At 47.9% G+C, this 18,919-nt stretch overlaps 1 protein-coding gene across 1 annotated transcript; it reads right to left on the bottom strand.

The window, feature by feature from the left end:
- Positions 1–8,508: 8,508 nt before the first annotated feature.
- On the bottom strand, positions 8,509–18,702 carry CISD3 (CDGSH iron sulfur domain 3). The gene is made up of 3 exons (XM_077806409.1): positions 18,563–18,702; positions 15,067–15,195; positions 8,509–11,323 (listed from the first exon to the last, which is right to left on the bottom strand). Exons 1-3 carry the CDS (start codon positions 18,635–18,637, stop codon positions 11,144–11,146), a joined length of 384 nt encoding a protein of 127 aa, XP_077662535.1. The 5' UTR covers positions 18,638–18,702; the 3' UTR covers positions 8,509–11,143.
- Positions 18,703–18,919: the final 217 nt, after the last annotated feature.

Raw genomic sequence — 18,919 nt, 5'->3', positions numbered from 1 at the left:
ATCTTTTCCCAATAAAACATTATTTTTAAAAATTGGTTTTGTTCCCTCTGCTGCCTTCTCCCCCCGTTTGCCAGACAGTGACAAACCATAGTGTTCTCACCACTACAAGGAGCCATAAATCACTGTGGGGGAGGGGGGAAAAAATCGAGTCCATTTTTTGAAGCTAGATGGCACCGTCCCTGGCATGAATGTATCTGGGAACCAACCTTCCCCAGTAAAACTGCAGCCATTTCCCCTCTCCGATGGAGTTACTTGCTTTCAATTCTGGACTCTCCTTCTACCACAAGCCTCTCTGGCAAATCACTTTGTCCTTGGGACACGGCAGCAAAGGACCAGGGTCTTCGCTGGTGGGGGAGCGGAGGGGGCAGATGATCAAAGATTAGCCTCGCAAAAAGCTACATTATAAACAATTTGGTCCCTGTCCTCCTCCAGTAAAGAACTTATACGAGCCATTTTAGTTCCCGCCTCAGACCTCTCTGCAGGACAGCAGGGCTTTCTTTTTTTTCAAAAATGCATCCAGCACAGTTGATCATAGGAGGGGAAGAGTCTCCTGCTTAGCCAGCTGCTCAGCGCCTCATCATCAGATGCATGTCACTGGGTGCTTGATCCAGGATTCACACGGGGCTGAAAGCCGCTGAACAAAACTGTTTGCAGGGCCTATGACAGAAGCCACGCGTTCAATCTGTTGCTATTACGTCAAACCAGGGGTGCCTCTGTGCTCACGCCTGGGGGCCAGACTGGCCTGGATTCGGCCCCCAAAGCAGGGGTGAATATTTCAAGATTCCTCAGGTCATTTAAAGCCACCTAAGGAAGGGCCAGATTTGCCAGGGAGTTTAGCAGCTCTTGCGAGCCAAGTCCTCAATCCTACAGAAACATCCAGGCTAAACTTGATCAATTGAAGCAGGAATTAATCCAGGCAAGTCCTACAGTGCTGTGCATAAAGTCAGACGAGACAATCATACCACTCCCTTCTGCCTTTAAAAAAAAAAATCTATGAATATCCCCATTGGCTTCAATAGGTCTACTCGTCTGCTTAAAGCTAAAAACACAACACACGCAGGGACCAGGCCTTGTTTAGGTGCCTAGATGGGAGCTGGGTTCTTTGGAAAATCTGATCCTCCGAGGCTAATTTTCAGAGGCTCTTCTTTATATTCCTGTACTTGACTGGGAGCTCCAGTCCTGAGCCAGGATGCCAGTGTGCAAGGTGCTGTGCAAAACCAGACCAAAAAGATGGGCATTGTTCATCAGAGTTCATTGGAATGTTGATTTTTTTTTTAAAAAACCTGATATCTTTCTTTGATGTTTCAATGTGAGGAGAACAGGATATTTTATCTCCCCAGGACAAATGTTTTGTTTCTGTTTGCCGAGCCCTCCTTCATCAGATCTGGTACTCGGCACTTCTGGAAATCAAGCCGTGATCCTGCAAACGTTTACACACATGCTGAATTTTACTGCAACGAGTCCTCCAAGATGACTCATGGGAGTAAAGGTAAGTACATGCAGGATCAGAGCCTATATTAGTGTTAACAACAAGGAGTCCTTGTGGCACCTTAGAGACTAACAAATTTATTTGGGCATAAGCTTTCGTGGGCTAAAACCCACTTCAAGTTGAAGCTCTCCCTGATTTGAACGTGGCTGGCCCGTGTTCTAGAACCAGATGTTGAAGAACGCTAAGCACCAATCAATGGGGCCAGGGTTTCAAAATCGCTCAACTCACGTAAATAAAAGGCTAGATTTTCCAGGAGAGCAGCGCACACTGGGGAGCTCAGTTCTTGGGAAAAACTAGTCACCAGGCCCCGATCCTTGAGGGTAGCGATATGCTGAGAAGTCCTGGTGACTGCATGAATCCCAAATCTCTTTGGAGGTTGGGTATGAACACACCCTTCAATGAATATAACTGTCCGGATGAGTTCATCAGAGGACAGTAGGTTTGTCTACACTGCAAAGAAAAGCTCACCAGCAAATTTCAGAGTTTGGGGGCAGATCTACTCTTAAAATGGTGCATCAACACCCATGTAGCTTTCCCCCTGTAGCACTTAAGTGAAGATGCTTCTATGCCGACAGGAGAAAGCTCTCCCATCGGTGTAGTTAATCATAGGACTGGAAGGGACCTCGAGAGGTCATCTAGTCCAGTCCCCTGCACTCAAGGCAGGACTAAGTATTATCTAGACAATCTCTGACAGGTGTTTGTCTAACCTGCTCTTAAAAATCTCCAATGATGGAGATTCCACAACCTCCCTAGGCAATTTATTCCACCCTGACAGGTAGGAAGTTTTTCCTAATGTCCAACCTAAACCTCCCTTGCTGTGATTTAAGCCCATTGCTTCTTGTCCTATCCTCAGTGGTTAAGAACAATTTTTCTCCCTCTTCCTTGTAACAACCTTGTATGTCCCCTCTCCATCTTCTCTTCTCCAGACTAAACAAACCCAATTTTTTCAATCTTCCCTCATGGGTCAGGTTTTCTAGACCTTTCATCATTTTTATTGCTCTTCTCTGGACTCTCAATTTGTCCACATCCTTCCTGAAATGTGGCGCCCAGAACTGGACACAATACTCCAGGTGAGGCCTCATCAGCGCGGAGTCGAGCGGAAGAATGACTTATCGTGTCTTGCTAATACATCCCAGAATGACGTTCGCTGTTGCAACCGCCTTACACTGCTGACTCATAGTTAGCTTGTGGATTTAGTTAATCCACCTCCCTGTTGATACAGCGTTGTCTCGAAGGCGGGGGGTTAAGGTCAGAATAACTATGTCACTCCCGGGTGTGGACTTTTCACACCCCTGAGCGATGTAGTTATACCGACATGGGTCTGTAGCGCAGCCCTGACCTGGGTCAGTTGACTTGGGTTCATGGGGCAAAAACTGCAGTGTAGCTGTTCGTGGTCAGGCAGGAGCCCGGGCTCTGAAAGCCGCCAAGAGGAAAGGGTCTTGGAGGCAGGGCTCCAGCCCAAGGAGGAACAGCTCCGCTGCTCTTTTTAGCCCTGCAGCCCATGCCCAAGTAATTTGTCCCTGAGCTGTGAGACTCCATGTTGCAGGTTTCTCTTTGCACTGTAGACGTGACCCTGGGAAAAGCTAGTATGAGAACTTTGGGTCTGTTGGCTAAAGAAACTTGAGCCTGTGAGCCAAGACGCCACTCCTTTTGTTCCTGGTTCCTCCTGCATTCAGAGAAGCAGGACTTTACTCATTCCTTGTAGGCAAAAGAGAGATTTTCTTTGATGCTATCAGACTCCATCAATTTCTATTTCCAGCTGGAACATCCCCACCAGAGCCTTCAAATCAAACTAGCAGCTCCGGTCAAAAAGGGGCAACAGTATTTAGGTGCCTAACTCTCATTGAAATCAATGGGAGTTGGGCTCCTAAATACCTTTGACCTCCGACCTGGGCCGGAGCCCCTGGCAAATCTGATTCCACATCAGGAGCTTCTTTATTGGAAGCCACCATCAGCAGTGTTGGTGGGTCTTGGAAATCAGGAGCAGGATTTCAGATTCAGTGTGTCTGTGTGTGTTTCCGCCGTGAAAGCCCTGATGTAATCAGAGCTTTGCAGTCACTGAAAGGACTTTAAATTGATGAGTAGTGTTGGCCAACCACCCAAAGAATGCTCATTAGTGTTAAATTCCCTGTAATAGTCCTTCTAGATTTCACTTAATGTCGGAGGCAGGCTAAGCCATTCAATAGCATCCAGTGTCCAACAGGAGAACTGGGTGGGGAGAGAAAAGAAGGTCCATACAGAGAATATACCATCAACTTGAGGGAACTTTCAGCAACCAAGTCACCTACATTGCTTTTAGAATCCAGTCCCTCCCCTGTGTAAATGAGCATTAGCTGGGAAAAAAGCTTTAGTCAAAAAGCAAATCCCTCTGTTGGGTAATGAGGACTGATTTTTGGGATGGGTTATCCTTGATGAGAACACTTAGGAATGAAGTGCTGGGTGGCCCAGAAATCAACACCGTTAAAATCTCGGCCTGTCTCAGGTTGTTAGCACCTATTAACGCAGCCAGGGAGAGGAGATTATATCTTTTCTTTAGAGCAGATCTCTATTAGGTGCATTGCCAGCTCCCTAACACTGCCAGGGAGGCATCTAAGCATATTTGAAAATCCTTGTAGAGACCAAAGGTATTTAGGTGTCTAACTACCGTTCTGGATCTGGGCCTATGCCCCTATATCCACAGGTGCTAGTGTAATGCACACACCTCCTGGGTGTGGTGTTCTGTCCCACCTAGTGGCACCGAGACATGAGAAAGAGATGAAGTGAGCTGTAGCTCACAAAAGCTTATGCTCAAATAAATTGGTTAGTCGCTAAGGTGCCGCAGATATTCCTTTTCTTTTTGAAAATACAGACTAACACGGCTGTTACTCTGAAAGCAGATATTAATGAGTTTGTTCTACAGCCTTGGCTAACAACCAGTTGGCTTTTAGCTCATGCATTAAGCTCCGGAGGCCCCAGGTTCGCTCCTGCCTGCCGACAACGGGGGTCTGTTGGTGTTACACTAGGGGTGCTGTCACACCCCTGGCTTGAAGTGGTTTCCATCATATACAAGGTTCACAGTTTGGTTCAATGGCTCTCAGCACCCCCACTATAAAAATTATTCCAGCACCCCTGCCTATATCCATCTGTAGGCACCTAAATACGTGATAAACTTGGCCCTAAGGCACCATTTTTTGTTATGTGATGTACAATGAGGTGAAGCCAGGTTTTGTGGGAGATAACCGAGGCTGCAATCAGGGGATGTCTGGAAAAGATACCCCAATAGAATATTTAACAGTGGGCTCTTCAGTCTAGCAGAGAAAGGTCTAACACAATCCAAGGGCTGGAAGTTGAAACTAGACACATTCAGACCGGAAATAAGGCATACATTTTTAACAGTGAGAGTAATTAACCAGTGGGACAATTTCTCAAGTGTCGTGGTGTATTCTCCATCACTGACAATTTCTAAATCAAAATTGGATATTTTTTCCTAGACGATCCGCTCTGGGAATTGTTTTTGTTTTTGTTTTTTGTTTTTTTGCGGGGGGGGGGGAGGGTTCTCTATACAGGGGGTCAGACAATGATCACAGTCATCGCTTCTGGCTTAGAATCTATGAATAAAGGAAGGAGATTTTTTTAAAAATAGTATTTTAAAGGCAGAGATGAATCGGTGAGCAGACTTTATGTTGTTATCAGTGAGGGTTTCAGAGGGAACAAAGTTTCTTCTGTAGCCACTGGTCTGGGAATGTAACAGATCTGAGTTAGAAACTAGACTTGCTGATTACCAGATCAACCTGCAGCCCAGCTCTGAGAGGAATATGGAAACTTTCCCTGCCCCACAATATTATTATTTAAAAGTTCTGGACATGAAATTAACAATGCTAGATCTTAACATGTCAAAACATTATATTAAAAATAAAAATTGTCAATAGTTAATAACAACACATGCTTCAAAAATACTTAACAAGGGGAGAGCCAAAAATCTTCACCCTCTGAAAAGTTTGGATTGAAACTGCTGGATAAGTGAAGGTTTGGCTTAGAGAAGTGGCAAGATGGTGGGTTAGTGGATTCAGGGAAGGTTGTTGGTTAGAAGCCCAGGAAGGGGAGAGGCTAGCAGAAAAGGGGAGTTGTAAAGAAGGGAGGCACGCAGACTCGCTTACCTGACAAACCCAAAGCTTGCAAGAATCAGAGCTGCGGCGTGAAGGAACCTGGACAGAGCTGGATCCACCCCCTCAGCTAGCTTGTCCGGTCAGGGAGGAGACGCTTTGTGCAGATGGGAGGCACACACGTGTTAACTAGAGACTACACAGCTGGGTAAATCACGAGCAGCCCCACGAAAGCGAGTGGGGATCGATTCACGCTGGATTTTCACTGGTGCAAATGGGAGCAGAATTCCAGACCCAAAAGTTTGAAACAAGTCACCCTCAGCAATAACTCGTGGTTAATGTCATCACAATGGCGTTTAGAGCATTTCCCCGGGCAGGTCTATACATGTCCCAGCTCACAGCCTGGTTCTGCGATTTATTCCCCGCATAATGCACGGAACACAGTGTCTGGAAATATTTTATTGGGGGGGGGCAATCTATTCTTTTCTCCTCTTCCCGTTTTCCCGTCTCGCCCTGTTCCCTTAAACCCCACCCACAAAGGGAAAACCCGAAAGTGAATCGATTTGGTCAAGGAGTCGATGCTTTGGTGTGTTAGCCCTCTTCCCCAGCAACAGAGCCAGGCAAGGTTTAGAGTGGGGTCTTGGCTTCCCCCCCTTCCCTTCTCCCACCTATTTTTCTTTCAGACAACTCATGGATTGCCTCCCACGTGAGCTGCTTGTTAATTTCAGGTACACATTTAAATCCGCCCCCCCGTATAGACACAATACCTGAGTGCGGGGTTAGCTGCTGTCCAGTGGAAACTGTCTAGAGGGGTGGAACCGCTTCGAGACACAAACCACCAACCGCTCTTGGCGGCAGAAACAGCCTTCTGGGGAGCTGACAGGTAGATAGGTGTCTAGACACTGGAGACAAGCTCAGAGAAAGCCCGGGCTTCTTCAAGGGACCCCACTTGTTAGGGGGCCCAGAGGGGAGCGAGGAGCAATGGTCTCAAGTTGCAGTGGGGGAGGTTTAGGTTGGATATTAGGGAAAACTTTTTCACCAGGAGGGTCGTGAAGCGCTGGAATGGGTTACCTAGGGAGGTGGTGGAATCTCCTTCCTTAGAAGTTTTTAAGGTCAGGCTTGACAAAGCCCTGGCTGGGATGATTTAATTGGGGATCGGTCCTGCTTTGAGCAGGGGCTTGGACTAGATGACCTCCTGAGGTCCCTTCCAGCCCTGATCTTCTCTGATTCGAGCAATTCCCGGTGTAGGGAGAACTTGATTTCTTTTTCTTTCTGGCCTAGCAGCTATTGAAACTCAAAACTTTAGGGGCGGATGGGAAGTTGGTTTATCTATTCGCTTCGGCAATGTCTGTGTTAGGCAGGTCTGGGTTCTGTCCCAACCACGAAGCCTTTGGGGGGTGGGGGGGAAGCAAAATAAACATTTTTTTTAATTTAAAAAACAAAACCGGAGTCCCAGTTTCGAGAGAACCCAGGGCAGAAACAAGAGGCAAATTACCCGGGCACCCCACTGTCTTCAGGTGGGATTTCATTATTCCCACATGGGGGCATTTTTGGTTTTTTTTTTTTAATGAAGCCAAAATTGAGGCTGTTTTCTTCAAAGCTCCAGGTTTCTCCCGGCTGCGGTAACGTCTGGCCGTGGGATCATAGCCGGGGGCGCTGGAAAGCCCTCCGGAGACTCCTGGCTCCGTCTGCCCTGGAAGGGAACCTGTCAGCTGGCAAGACCGCCCCGCGGCTCTGCATTTCAGATGAGCTCCGGAGGCTGGGTCCTTCTGGAAAGCAATCCAAACGACTGCACCAACAACCCCTCCACCCCGGCAGCCCTCCTCGGCTGCCCCACTCGGGCAGCCCGGCTTTATCATTACTTAACGCTAGTAATTCCCACGCCGCCTGGCAGGAGAGGCGAGCAAAGCTGGGAAGGAAAAGCCAGCCCCAGCCCGCTCGGTGAAGGGCTTGAGTTTTTCGCTCCCTTTCCTCGCTGGGCTGGATTTTTTCTCCCCGCCTGGCACCAGCTGGTGTGCGTATGGGGCGGAATCGCCTGGCTGGGTGAAGCGTGTGTGTATATTCCGCGCCACTCCTAAAATCCCCCTTCGAAACGTCAGCTGGCTTCTGTTCAGGGTCCTGACAGCTCTGTGATGCTAATTAAGTCTTCGTTCAAAGACACACTTCACTAGCCCCAAACCAAACCCACCTTCCAGGTTCACTTGCTCTCCTCTTTGAGGTCTTTTTTTGTTTAAAGCTGGTTCTTTCCTCCCCACAGTATTGCAACTTATTTCTGGAGAGAAAATCTGGTTTTACAGGGACAGGGGGAAGAAAAAGCAACCAGCTGCCTTTAGCTGAAGGTAAAGCAACCAGGGAGTGATCACAGTAGAACGGAGCAGATTCTGATCTGTTTCTACCTGTGTCAGCTCAAACGAAGTCACTCTGGACTGACACCAAGATAAGGCAGGAAGCTTCTCTTGATGGATGGCTCAACCTAGAACGTTAACCCAGTGTGGATCTATGTCTCCTTCTACTGGCTGGACCAGGTAGGGGGTCCATGAGTCTGATACTGACTCCAGGCTAATGGATTTGTTTGTTTAGCTCAAAGAGTAGCAGTTGATGGTTTTAAATCCAGAGATTTAGGGGCCGATCCCCACTAATGACCTAGCCAGGTGATTTGCTTCATTTGTGCCTATTATCTACCAACAGGTGGAGGAGTTATTAGGAGAGGCAACAAGCTGGAGAAACTGATCCACAGACAAGCACAGATGTTTCTTCCTCTGGTGTAGTGCACAGCCTCCCGTGGGAAGATAACTTTGCCAAACCCTCTTTGCATTGCTAACTTTAAAAGCAGGCTCCTCCCTTCCCCCAACCAGACCCCACCAGAGTAGGGCTGGGAGGGGGAACCCCCAGGGGCTGGGATTTTTTTTTTAAATGAAAGACACAGAGCCATCTAGCTGGATCTTAATATTTTATTAACCATTTCATAATCAAAACAACCATTCAAGAGAAAGAGGGGTCCCTTGCAATCTCCTGAAGCCCCGACCACTGAGTTGTTAGGGCTGATGCTATGGTACAAGAACAAGTCGCGTCTCTGCATGACAACTGGGTTTGGTTTATTATTATGGCAGCATCTCAAAGTCTCTGGGGTTTGTGCAAAGAACTCCCCCGGAATGGCAGTCTGTTACAGGAGCAATTGCCCTTGTGCACTGGCAGAAATAACTTCCTCTGGTTTCCAGATAAACAGACTCATAGAAAACCATGCCATTCAGATGTACCGAGCACATCTTCCATTCTGAATGTTTGGCTAATTAAGAAGGGTCTAATTTTCCATGGCCCTGGCGATTCATACCATCATTCACACTAGTATAAAGCCAGTGTAAAACATGGCCATTCTGATCTGGTTTCCAACCATGTCACTAGGATCGCTTGTTTTGCACTGGTGTGAATGAGGGTGTAGCAGAGAACCAGGCTTGCAGGGTTAAAGGTTTAAAAGCGCCTCAGGGACTTAGCCCTCGTCCACACACACAGACACACAAGCCGCATCGGTTTAACTTTTATACTGCTCTAATGAAACCGATGCAATTTGGTGTGTGGACACTCTCATCACGTTTTAAGAATGCACAAGCTAAAGCAACATAAACCAGTTTGTTCCACAGACAAAACAGCACTAGTTTAAATCATACCTTTTGTCAAACTGGTACAACTTTCTGTGTAGATCAGCAATAAGGCACTTAAGGGCCAGATTCTCCAAAGGTGTTTAAATGCCTAACTCCCACTGATCTCAATGGGAGGTAGGTGCCTAAATACCTTTGACGGTCTGCACCTAAGTCCCACTGAATTCCAATGACGTAGGCATTTTTGAAAATTTTACCTGTCGTCTAAACAGAGGTCAACAAAAACGTTGCGGTTTGTCAGTTACAGGTCTCCCCATCGTGTTAAAAAACTGCCTTGTAAGAAACCCTTTGTGAGAACAAAGACAGGAGAGGAAAGAGCAACCTGACTGTTAAAAAAAGACCTGGAAAGAAAAAGAAATGTGGTTTTTTGCTTCTTGATTATGAGTTAAGAAGGCCTGAAAAGTTGCTTTTTTGCTACTTTTTCTTCTGCTTGTTTTTTTATATATTAAGGCCTCGGCTACGCACAGATTTTGCACCTGTATAACTAGATACACTGAAGGGTGTGATTTTGTTTAACCGTTAAAGTTACACCAATACAATCCCTAGCAGTTACACTGGTATACAAAAGTGCCTTGCACAAGTATAACTTATTCCCCAACCCATATGCGAATAGTTATCCCAATATATGCACCTTTATACCAGTATAAATGGATCCACCCATATAGTTAAACTGATACAACTTGGGCGTGTGTAGACAAGGCCTTAGAAATTCAGATCTTGTCTTTTCTGGGAGAGTCTATGGAAAACTTGAACTTGGAGGTTTACGGCAGACAGCAAGGAAGTGACACGTTTCATTCAGAAGGGAAGTCATGATGGTTTTCATTTCAACTGCTTAAAACGGTGGGGTTTTCGAAGTTTTGAGTGAAAAGGAGTTCACAAATAAAATCTCTTTGAAAGGCTTTGACACTCCTTCTGTTGGAGGGCTGAGAAAATTTTCAATCTGCAGCTTTGAGTCCTCCAGGGACTCCTCCACCAGAAACAGAGAACTACACAAAACTTGACATCCCTGAGGAAAGAGGCAAGCAGAGAAGACCCCCCCCCCCAGCTTTTCAAAGCCCAAACCTCCCAATTCTTCAGGTTCTTTTTATCGATCATAAAGAAGAAAAACCACAACAAGCCTATTTTCCCCTTTGCAGGCCACCTTTAACTTAAACAACTGGGCCCTGATCCTGCAACCACTTGGGTATGTGCTTCACTTTACTTCCACGAGTCATCAAGTGTCAGCTCACCGAGGAATAATTCAACTGAGGTCGGGGCGGTGGGAAATCTCCAGCCTGAACTGAAAACAAAGTCACCCAAGAAACAGGCTCCAGCTACAATCAGGCTGGGGACAAGGCAAACGGGAACAGCTGGGCTGATATGAGCGGCAGGCTTTCTAATCTGCAGCCAACAAAGTTCCTCATTTTTTTATGGTTTACAAAGGTGGCGGGGACAGCCCAGAGGAACCGGCGATAGATCATGACATGCAGTTTTCCTCCTACAACATTTGTGCATTGGGATCCCATTTGCTCCCATGGGCTAGAAGTTTCTTTGCAGAGAACCTATTTATTAGCCACCCAGTCGGCTCTGTTCTTGTAATGCTGGGATTTATTTTATAACACCGAGATGCAACAATGCAGACCAAACCCATCTTTCTCTTTGTGCCAGCAACGTGAAAAAGGCCTTGTCGCTTTTATTTGATCCTTCTCGGCAGCTGGAAGAAGCCACCAGCCTGGTGCCCATGTGTTTGATTGGCCTGGTCTGTACAGAACTTCATGTACAGGGAAATAAGAATGGAACCTGGAGCTGTTCGGACAACTTGATCCAATACACCGGAAAACACTGAAAGCCTGAACATCTTCCCATTCCTGCAGCCCCCCACCCCTCGAAACAAGCTGCAAGGTCCCCCCGCTGGTGTCAGGATAGGAAGCCCCCCATCAAGGCTGCCCAGGGAGCTTTGCTTTCTGAACGAACTCCTCCTTGTGGGTGCCATCGCAGTAAGGAGGGGATTTGGTGTGTTTGCACCCACACAGCCAGGCGCTCTTGGCCTCATCCAGCCGGAACCTCAGGGGAGAGAGATCTGGGGTTGCAGTTTTATGGGATCCATCACAGAAAGGCTGTAGAGCAAAAGAAACAAAGCAGTGGTTTTACTTGGCACCACCATGCCAAGAGGGGTGTGCCAGGGCTGCTGGGAAGGAGAGACTGTTTCACGGAGCTGCATTAGCTCCATCTAGCTCAGGTATTTATCTGGTCCCCCATCACCATTCTATCTGAGCGCCTCATAATCTTTATTTATCTTTCAGCCCCTGGAGGGCGGAATACAGATGGGGAAACTGAGGCACAGATAGACTAAGTGACATGCTCAAGGCCATACAGGAAATCTGAGGCAGGGGAAAGAATTGAAGCCAGGTCTCCTGCATCTCAGATAAGTGCCCAAACCACAGGTTCATCCTTCCTCCTAGGAGGAGCTGGAGACCCAGTCTGCCCCATATTGGGTAAAGATCTGTTTGCATTTCCAAGCAAGAGGGGAATTAATACTAGCCTCCCCATTTTCTCCTCTGCTTTCCTTCCCCCACACCAGCAGAGATCACCAAAAGATAGCCGAGGAAAGGTCAGCTTTTTAGGCCCCCCACAGTATACAGAGAGCAGGATGATCGGTGACAAGGCAGCTCACAACACGTCATGACGTTAATTTCACCTGCTGGATTTTGCACTGGCTCCTAGCTTGTACCAGGGGTGATCATTAAATGGGACGCATTTCCCTCACAGCCTGACATAATGTTGCGAATGGGTCAAACCTCTTTTAACCCCTCTTGTCTCAGACAGACTGTCAGCTCTTTTGGGCAGGGACTGTCTTTATGTTCTGTTTGTACAGCGCCTAGCACCATGGTGTCCTGGTTTGTGACTGGGGCTTCTTGGTGCTACTGTAATACACCTGATCAATAAAGTATTTAGGCTCCATATGTGTTGCACATCATACTCCAGTTATCTGCCAAATCAGGCGTCCTGCTTCTGCATAATAATAAACCTGATTGACTCTTCCATTATTGCAGGATTTAAAGGAAACGCTATAGCTGAAACCTCTTCAGTCCCCCTACAGAACAGGTATTTCTCCGAGTGGGAGATACCAGCTGACACAGGAGGACAGGGAGATCGATGTACCTATTAGGAAATGTAATGTCCAGAGGGAGAATGGGATAGTTGAGAGGAGACTTCCATTTTTGGTTGCTGTCTGCTTGTAAACAGCAACATGAGTATTCACAGGCAGAGGGGAACAGAAAAGAATAAACTTAAATGCAGTTATAACTCTCTAGATTTTAACTTACTGCACTTGATGAGAAGGGTTGCATGGTATCAACACACAATGAGCCTGACTGGGGCCATTAGGGGCTAGTACCACATAAAGAATGAGAACACTCCCAAGCAAAGTACCTTGGAAAAAAATAATCCCAACTACACACACACACAATGATGGGATCTAAATTAGCTGTTTTACCACTCAAGAAAGAGATTTTGGAGTCATGGTGGATCGTTCCCTGAAAACATCCGCTCAGGGTGCGGCAGCTGTCAAAAAAGCGACCAGAATGTTAGGAACCATTAGGAAAGGGATAGATCATAAAACAGAAAATATCATGATGTCACTATGTAAATCCATGGTATGCCCACATCTTGAATGCAGTGCACAGTTCTGGTCATCTCAAAAAAATGAGAAATTGGAATTGGAGAAGGTGCAGAGGAGGGCAACAAAGATGATGAGGGGGATGGAACAGATGCCGTATGAGGAGAGATTTAAAAGACTGGGACCTTTCAGCTTAGAAAAGAGACGACTAAGGGGGGATATGCTAGAGGTCTCTAAAATCATGACTAGTGTGGGGAAAGCGAATAGGGAAGTATTGTTCAGCTCTCCAAATAACACAAGAACTAGGGGGGCATCCAATGAAATTAACAGGCAGCAGGTTAAAAAACAACAAAAGGAAGTACTTTTTTACACAACGCACAGTTAACCGTGGAACTTGTTGCCATGGGATATTGTAAAGGCCAAAAGTATAACTGAGTTCAAAAAAGAATTAGATGAGTTCCTGGAGGATGGGTCCATCAGTGGCTATTAGCTAAGATGGTCAGGGATGCAGCCCCATGCTCTGGGTGTCCCTAAACCTCCAAACATCAGAAGCTGGGGCTGGATAACAGGGGATGGATCACTCGAAATTGCTCTGTTCTGTTCACTCCCTCTGAACTGTCTGGTACCAACCACTGCCAGAGACAGGATACTGGGCTAGATGGACCATTGGTTTGACCCAGTATGGCCAGCAGTGGGTGTTAAGCTGCCTCTCCCTAGCTGATTATCAAGTATTTCACTCATTGCCTTTCAGCGCAATGTCTGGGTGCACTTGGAATTTGGGACCCCAGCAATCTCCAAATCAGAGCAGCAAACAGACCCTGGTTTCCTACAGAGGCCTGGCTTTAAAAGGGCAGAGAAAGGAGATCTAGCCAGCTGCCTCAGTGCCTCGGCAATTCATAGCTCACAGCTGGGAGAACTCAGGCTAAAATGGGGCTGCATTTGAGGCTTTGAAATATTTCCATTAAAAGGGCCTTGCAGAGGCATGGGCCCGCTCCTGAGAACACCTTGTCTTTATCTACCACCAGCTTCAACCATGGGACAGTTACTTAAAGATAATTTAAAACATATATTTTAATATAATAATGTTAAGCTTCATGGCACAAGGCAATTAGAACGGATAGGAGCTCGGGAGACAACTAGGTTATCCCAACCATGTCCACTAGGGGGAGGTATTTCTTGTTCCTTCCTCTGAAGCAGCTGGTCATAGAATATCAGGGTTGGAAGGGACCTCTGGAGGCCATCTAGTCCAACCCCCCCTGCCCAGAACAGGACCAATCCCCAACTAAATCATCCCAGCCAGGGCTTTGTCAAGCCTGACCTTAAAAACTTCTAAGGAAGGGGATTCCACCACCTCCCTAGGTAACGCATTCCAGTGTTTCACCACCCTCCTAGTGAAAAAGTTTTTCCTAATATCCAACCTAAATCTCCCCCACTGCAACTTGAGACCATTACTCCTTGTCCTGTCATCTGCTATCACTGAGAATAGTCTAGATCCATCCTCTTTGGAACCCCCTTTCAGGTAGTTGAAAGCAGCTATCAAATCCCCCCTCATTCTTCTCTTCCGCAGACTAAACAATCCCAGTTCCCTCAGCCTCTCCTCATAAGTCATGTGTTCCAGTCCCCTAATCATTTTTGTTACCTTCCACTGGACTCTTTCCAATTTTTCCACATCCTTCTTATAGTGTGGGGCCCAAAACTGGACACAGTACTCCAGACGAGTCCTCACCAATGTTGAATAGAGGGGAACGATCACGTCCCTCGATCTGCTGGCAATGCCCCTACTTATACACCCCAAAATGCCATTGGCCTTCTTGGCAACAAGGGCACACTGTTGACTCATATCCAGCTTCTCGTCCACTGTAACCCCTAGGTCCTTCTCTGCAGAACTGCTGCCGAGCCATTCAGTCCCTAGTCTGTAGCAGTGCATTGGATTCTTCCGTCCTAAGTGCAGGACTCTGCACTTGTCCTTGTTGAACCTCATCAGATTTCTTTTGGCCCAATCCTCCAATTTGTCTAGGTCCTTCTGTATCCTATCCCTCCCCTCCAGCGTATCTACCACTCCTCCCAGTTTAGCTGGTATTGGAAGCAAGACCCTGGACTTTCCCATAGCCTTCAGAGTTTTGCAGGAATGCCAAAGGAGGTCATGTAGGCCAATGAAAAATGCTTCTGAGCTGGGTGAATTGCTAAGAAGCTCGGGGAGTGCGGACATGAAGGATAAACCACAACGATTTTGGAAGTTACCTGTTTCTTGCTGTGGCCACAGGCGCACCAAGCATAAAGCTTTCCTGCCTTCAAGTCCACTTGGTATGGGTGTTTGGCTGCAATTGCTGGCCGGGAAGGGGGCGAAGAGGTACCTGAAGAACTCCTTACCTGTGGAGAGGGAGGTATGGTCAGGTACAGAGATCTGCTGTAAAGGATCTGTCCTATTAGGTTCAACTCAGCCGGGAAATCTTGTTTTTATAAGAGCTCATTGTGCGTAATACCCGAGGACTGGGTCAAACTAAAAATCTAAGCAAGGAGCATAACAACAGGGGGTAGCTGGTCTACTGGATAGGGCACTGGACTGGGAATCAGGAGAGTTGAGTTCTACTTCTGGCTCTTCTGTGCTTGTTTCCCCTCCTACCCTTTGTCTTGTCTATTTAGACTAGAAGTTCTTTGGGGCAGGGAATGTCTCTTGCGCTGTGTCCGTACAGCACCTAGCACCCCGAGGCCCCAGTCGCAGCTGAGTTTACTGTAATATTACTGTCTATGTTTCCACAGAGAGAGATTAACAGGGTTTTTCTGTTATCGGTGGGAGATGCCATAGCAAAATGTTTTCTTATGTCAAGACATCCTGCGGATTTAAAATATACATATTTTACTGCCAGTGACATTAGCAGTTTTATGATGCCTGAAGCCCTAACGGCTTCGGAAGGAGGTTTATTAGCCTGAGCTTCTGGAAAGTAATAAACTCCTTTTCCCACACTCCAGGCTGGAAAACACACTCCAGGCTGGATTAAGAGATCACATTTGCCTCAGCAGAGAAGCACTTTTGAGTCCTCTCAACTTATTATTGTCTCTTCTTTAAATTTTGATCTCTCACCAGCCAGAAAACAGACCAGTCCAGTGGGCTGGAGACTGGATTAAAGCTCAGGGGACCTGGGTTCTAGTCTCAGCTCTGCCTTTCTGTGCCTCTTTCCCTCCCATCCCTTCTGCGTCTAGTCTATTTCAATGCTCATTGAGGCTGGGACTCCCTCTCACCCTGTGTCTGGGCAGCGCCCAGCACAATGGGGCCTTGACCTTTGTGGGGGCCTCTATGCACAAAATACATTCACAAAAATAATCACTGAATTTATAAGCCCACCACCAGTCCCCATATAACCCCATTGCACAGCTTGATTTCCCCACTGCCCTGCTCTGCTCACGTGGTATACCCACTCGACACGGGTGCAAAGGACTACGCAAGCCAGGGTGACAAAGGGATCAGATCCTTGGTGTTGCTATGCATTCAAAAATCATCGGATTTAAAGAATAACCAAATAAATGAATTGGAAGGTTGAGGGTTGTCTGATTTTTTGTAGAGATAGCTTTTTAAAATTATGTGTTGTTGTTTTAAATATAAAGGAGTATAAACAACAAACACCAAAGCAGTCTATACCATACACACATATCACATATTTCAGAGTAACAGCCGTGTTAGTCTGTATTCGCAAAAAAAAAAGGAGGACTTGTGGCACCTTAGAGACGAACCAATTTATTTGAGCGTGAGCTTTCGTGAGCTACAGCTCACTTCATCGGATGCATACTGTGGAAAGTGTAGAAGATATTTTTATATACACACAAAGCATGAAAAAATACCTCCTCCCACCCCACTCTCCTGCTGGTAATAGCTTATCTAAAGTGAGAGTGATCACTTTAGATAAGCTATTACCAGCAGGAGAGTGGGGTGGGAGGAGGTATTGTTTCATGGTCTCTGTGTGTATATAAAAATATCTTCTACACTTTCCACTGAATGCATCCGATGAAGTGAGCTGTAGCTCACGAAAGCTTATGCTCAAATAAATTGGTTCGTCTCTAAGGTGCCACAAGTACTCCTTTTCTTTTTACATATCACATACAATAAACACCAGACTACCACATACATACGTGTTATATATCATAGACAGAGATTTTTCAATGTTTCAAATAACCTTAGCACCACAAATCCCACTGACAGTGAATCGATCTTGTGCTCGTAAGTCATTACATAGGCATCAGTGTTTGCAAGATTGAGGCCTTTGGGGCTTATGAAAACCCCACCCCTAGAGAAAAGCTGATCTCCCTTCAGAGCAGTGTGACCTGGTGGATAGGAGATTGGGGTTGTACTCTTGGCTCTGCCACTGGCCTGCTATGTGACCTTGGGCAAGTCATTTCACTGCCCCATGCCTCAGTTTCCCCATCTGTAAAATAGGGATAAAGACACTGCCCTCCTTTGTCAAGTGCTTTGAGCAATACAGATACAAAGAGCTAGATATTATATCACAGTAAGTTTATCATCAGTTTCTATATGGGCCAATATTTTACTCCTCCGTTTGCTCTCGGAGAGTGCTCTTTTGGGGGGGGAAGGGGGTATGTTTTTGTTTTAACAGGCAAGCAAAACACAGTTAATCCCCTCCCTCCATCACCATGGTAAAGAGAGCTCCAGCCTTTTCTCCCACCCTTTGTCTAGCTTTTTTCATGTAAGAGATGTCTATGCTTCAAGCTGGATTGGATGCATAAATCCCCAGCTCGAGGGGACGTCCCCACGCTAGCTGGGATGGAGCTAGTGCACGACAGAGTGTAGCTGCAATGGCGCGAGGGGTGGGAGAGGCCGCTAGCCGCACCAAGTAGGGACCGGTTCGATATGCTGTATAGCCCCTCCTGCAGCTCAGGCCTCTGGGGCTACGCTCTGTTTTTAGCCCACTAGCTGCTCCTCGGGAATCACACCCGCAGCTCCCTGAGCGTACGTCTACCCTCCGAGCGCTGCTGTTACTTGCTACAGCTATTTACTATCCCTGTAGTAAATCCATCCCCTGGGTCGGTGGAAGGAGGTGACTTCCCCGGGGCTTAGGTCGTCTTAACCACGCCGCTCGCTGTCCCAGGGAACGGGGCATTTGGGACAGCGGCTGGAGGACGGCTGGGGTTGACACAGGTCATGCAGTATTCACTCTGGGTCTCCCTCGCCCTCGGGAGGCTGACCGCGCCGTTTGGGGAGGTGGTGGTTTGTTTGTTTTTTAACTGCGTCGCCGTAACAGGGCCCGCGGGCTGGCCGGAAAGAAATCGGAGCGTAGACGCCCGCACAGATAGGCCGAGGCCGGGGCGACTTACGTCACCCTCCCCTTGTCGCATAGCCCAGGCCTCAGGGGTGTGAACTGTTCACACCCCTGAGCAACCCGGGAGTGGTGAACCGAAGTTTGGGGTGTGTTTGCACCCCGCACAGTACCATGGAGGGGTCTCGGGGGAGGGGGGGTCCCTGGGCGCTAGCCTAGTAAACCTCATTAATCAAATAATCCCCAGTGATAGGTGAAGGGCGGTCAAGGGGGGGTTGTTTTGCCAGGCTGATGCACACACACATTTCCATCTAGGCTAGAACCCAACCCTCTGGCCCATGGAGAGCCCCCTGGAAATACCCGAAAAGGAGGGGAGTGAGGGGGCTAATTGGGGGGGTTCCCCTCTTTCCCCGCCCCCCACCCCAAGATCCACCGGCAGCCCTGCCCTGGCCCCTGCCCCGTGCGCTTACCCAGCAGCCCGCCGCCCTCGCGCAGGCTCCGCTCACCAGTGTCGCAAGAGCGGCCGGGCTCTGCAGCGCCGGCATGCTGGCTGAGCCGGGGCGCGCAGCCGGCCGCCGGGTCACCTTCCCGGGCCCTGCCCCGCGGCCCGGCCCAGCCCCGCCCCGCCGGAAGGCGCAGGCGGTGCCGGGCCGGTTTGCGGCCGCCGGGGCGCTGGGCGAGCTGCGGAAGGTTCCACCCCCGCGCACGGCGGGTTCCCCAGCCCTGCAGTGCAATGTGGCCTGCAGTGCAGCCAGCCTGGTGCAAGGGCGCAGGCTTGGAAGCTCCCCCCGCTCCGCTGCACCCCTTGTGCAGTGTGGACCCCCCTG

The sequence above is a fragment of the Eretmochelys imbricata genome, chromosome 27 (assembly GCF_965152235.1).
Source record: "Eretmochelys imbricata isolate rEreImb1 chromosome 27, rEreImb1.hap1, whole genome shotgun sequence".
NCBI classification, from domain to species: Eukaryota; Metazoa; Chordata; order Testudines; family Cheloniidae; genus Eretmochelys; species Eretmochelys imbricata.
The sequence above is the reverse complement of the archived record's forward strand: the minus strand, read 5'-3'. Positions and strand labels throughout refer to the sequence as shown.

Coding starts and splice junctions, on each gene's coding strand:
- CISD3 (XM_077806409.1), bottom strand. CDS start 18,637: ATGCCGGCGCTGCAGAGCCCGGCCGCTCTTGCGACACTGGTGAGCGGA. Junction 15,196..18,562: donor CGAGGGCGGCGGGCTGCTGG/GTAAGCGCACGG, acceptor CCCTCTCCACAG/GTAAGGAGTTCTTCAGGTAC. Junction 11,324..15,066: donor GTGGCCACAGCAAGAAACAG/GTAACTTCCAAA, acceptor TTTGCTCTACAG/CCTTTCTGTGATGGATCCCA.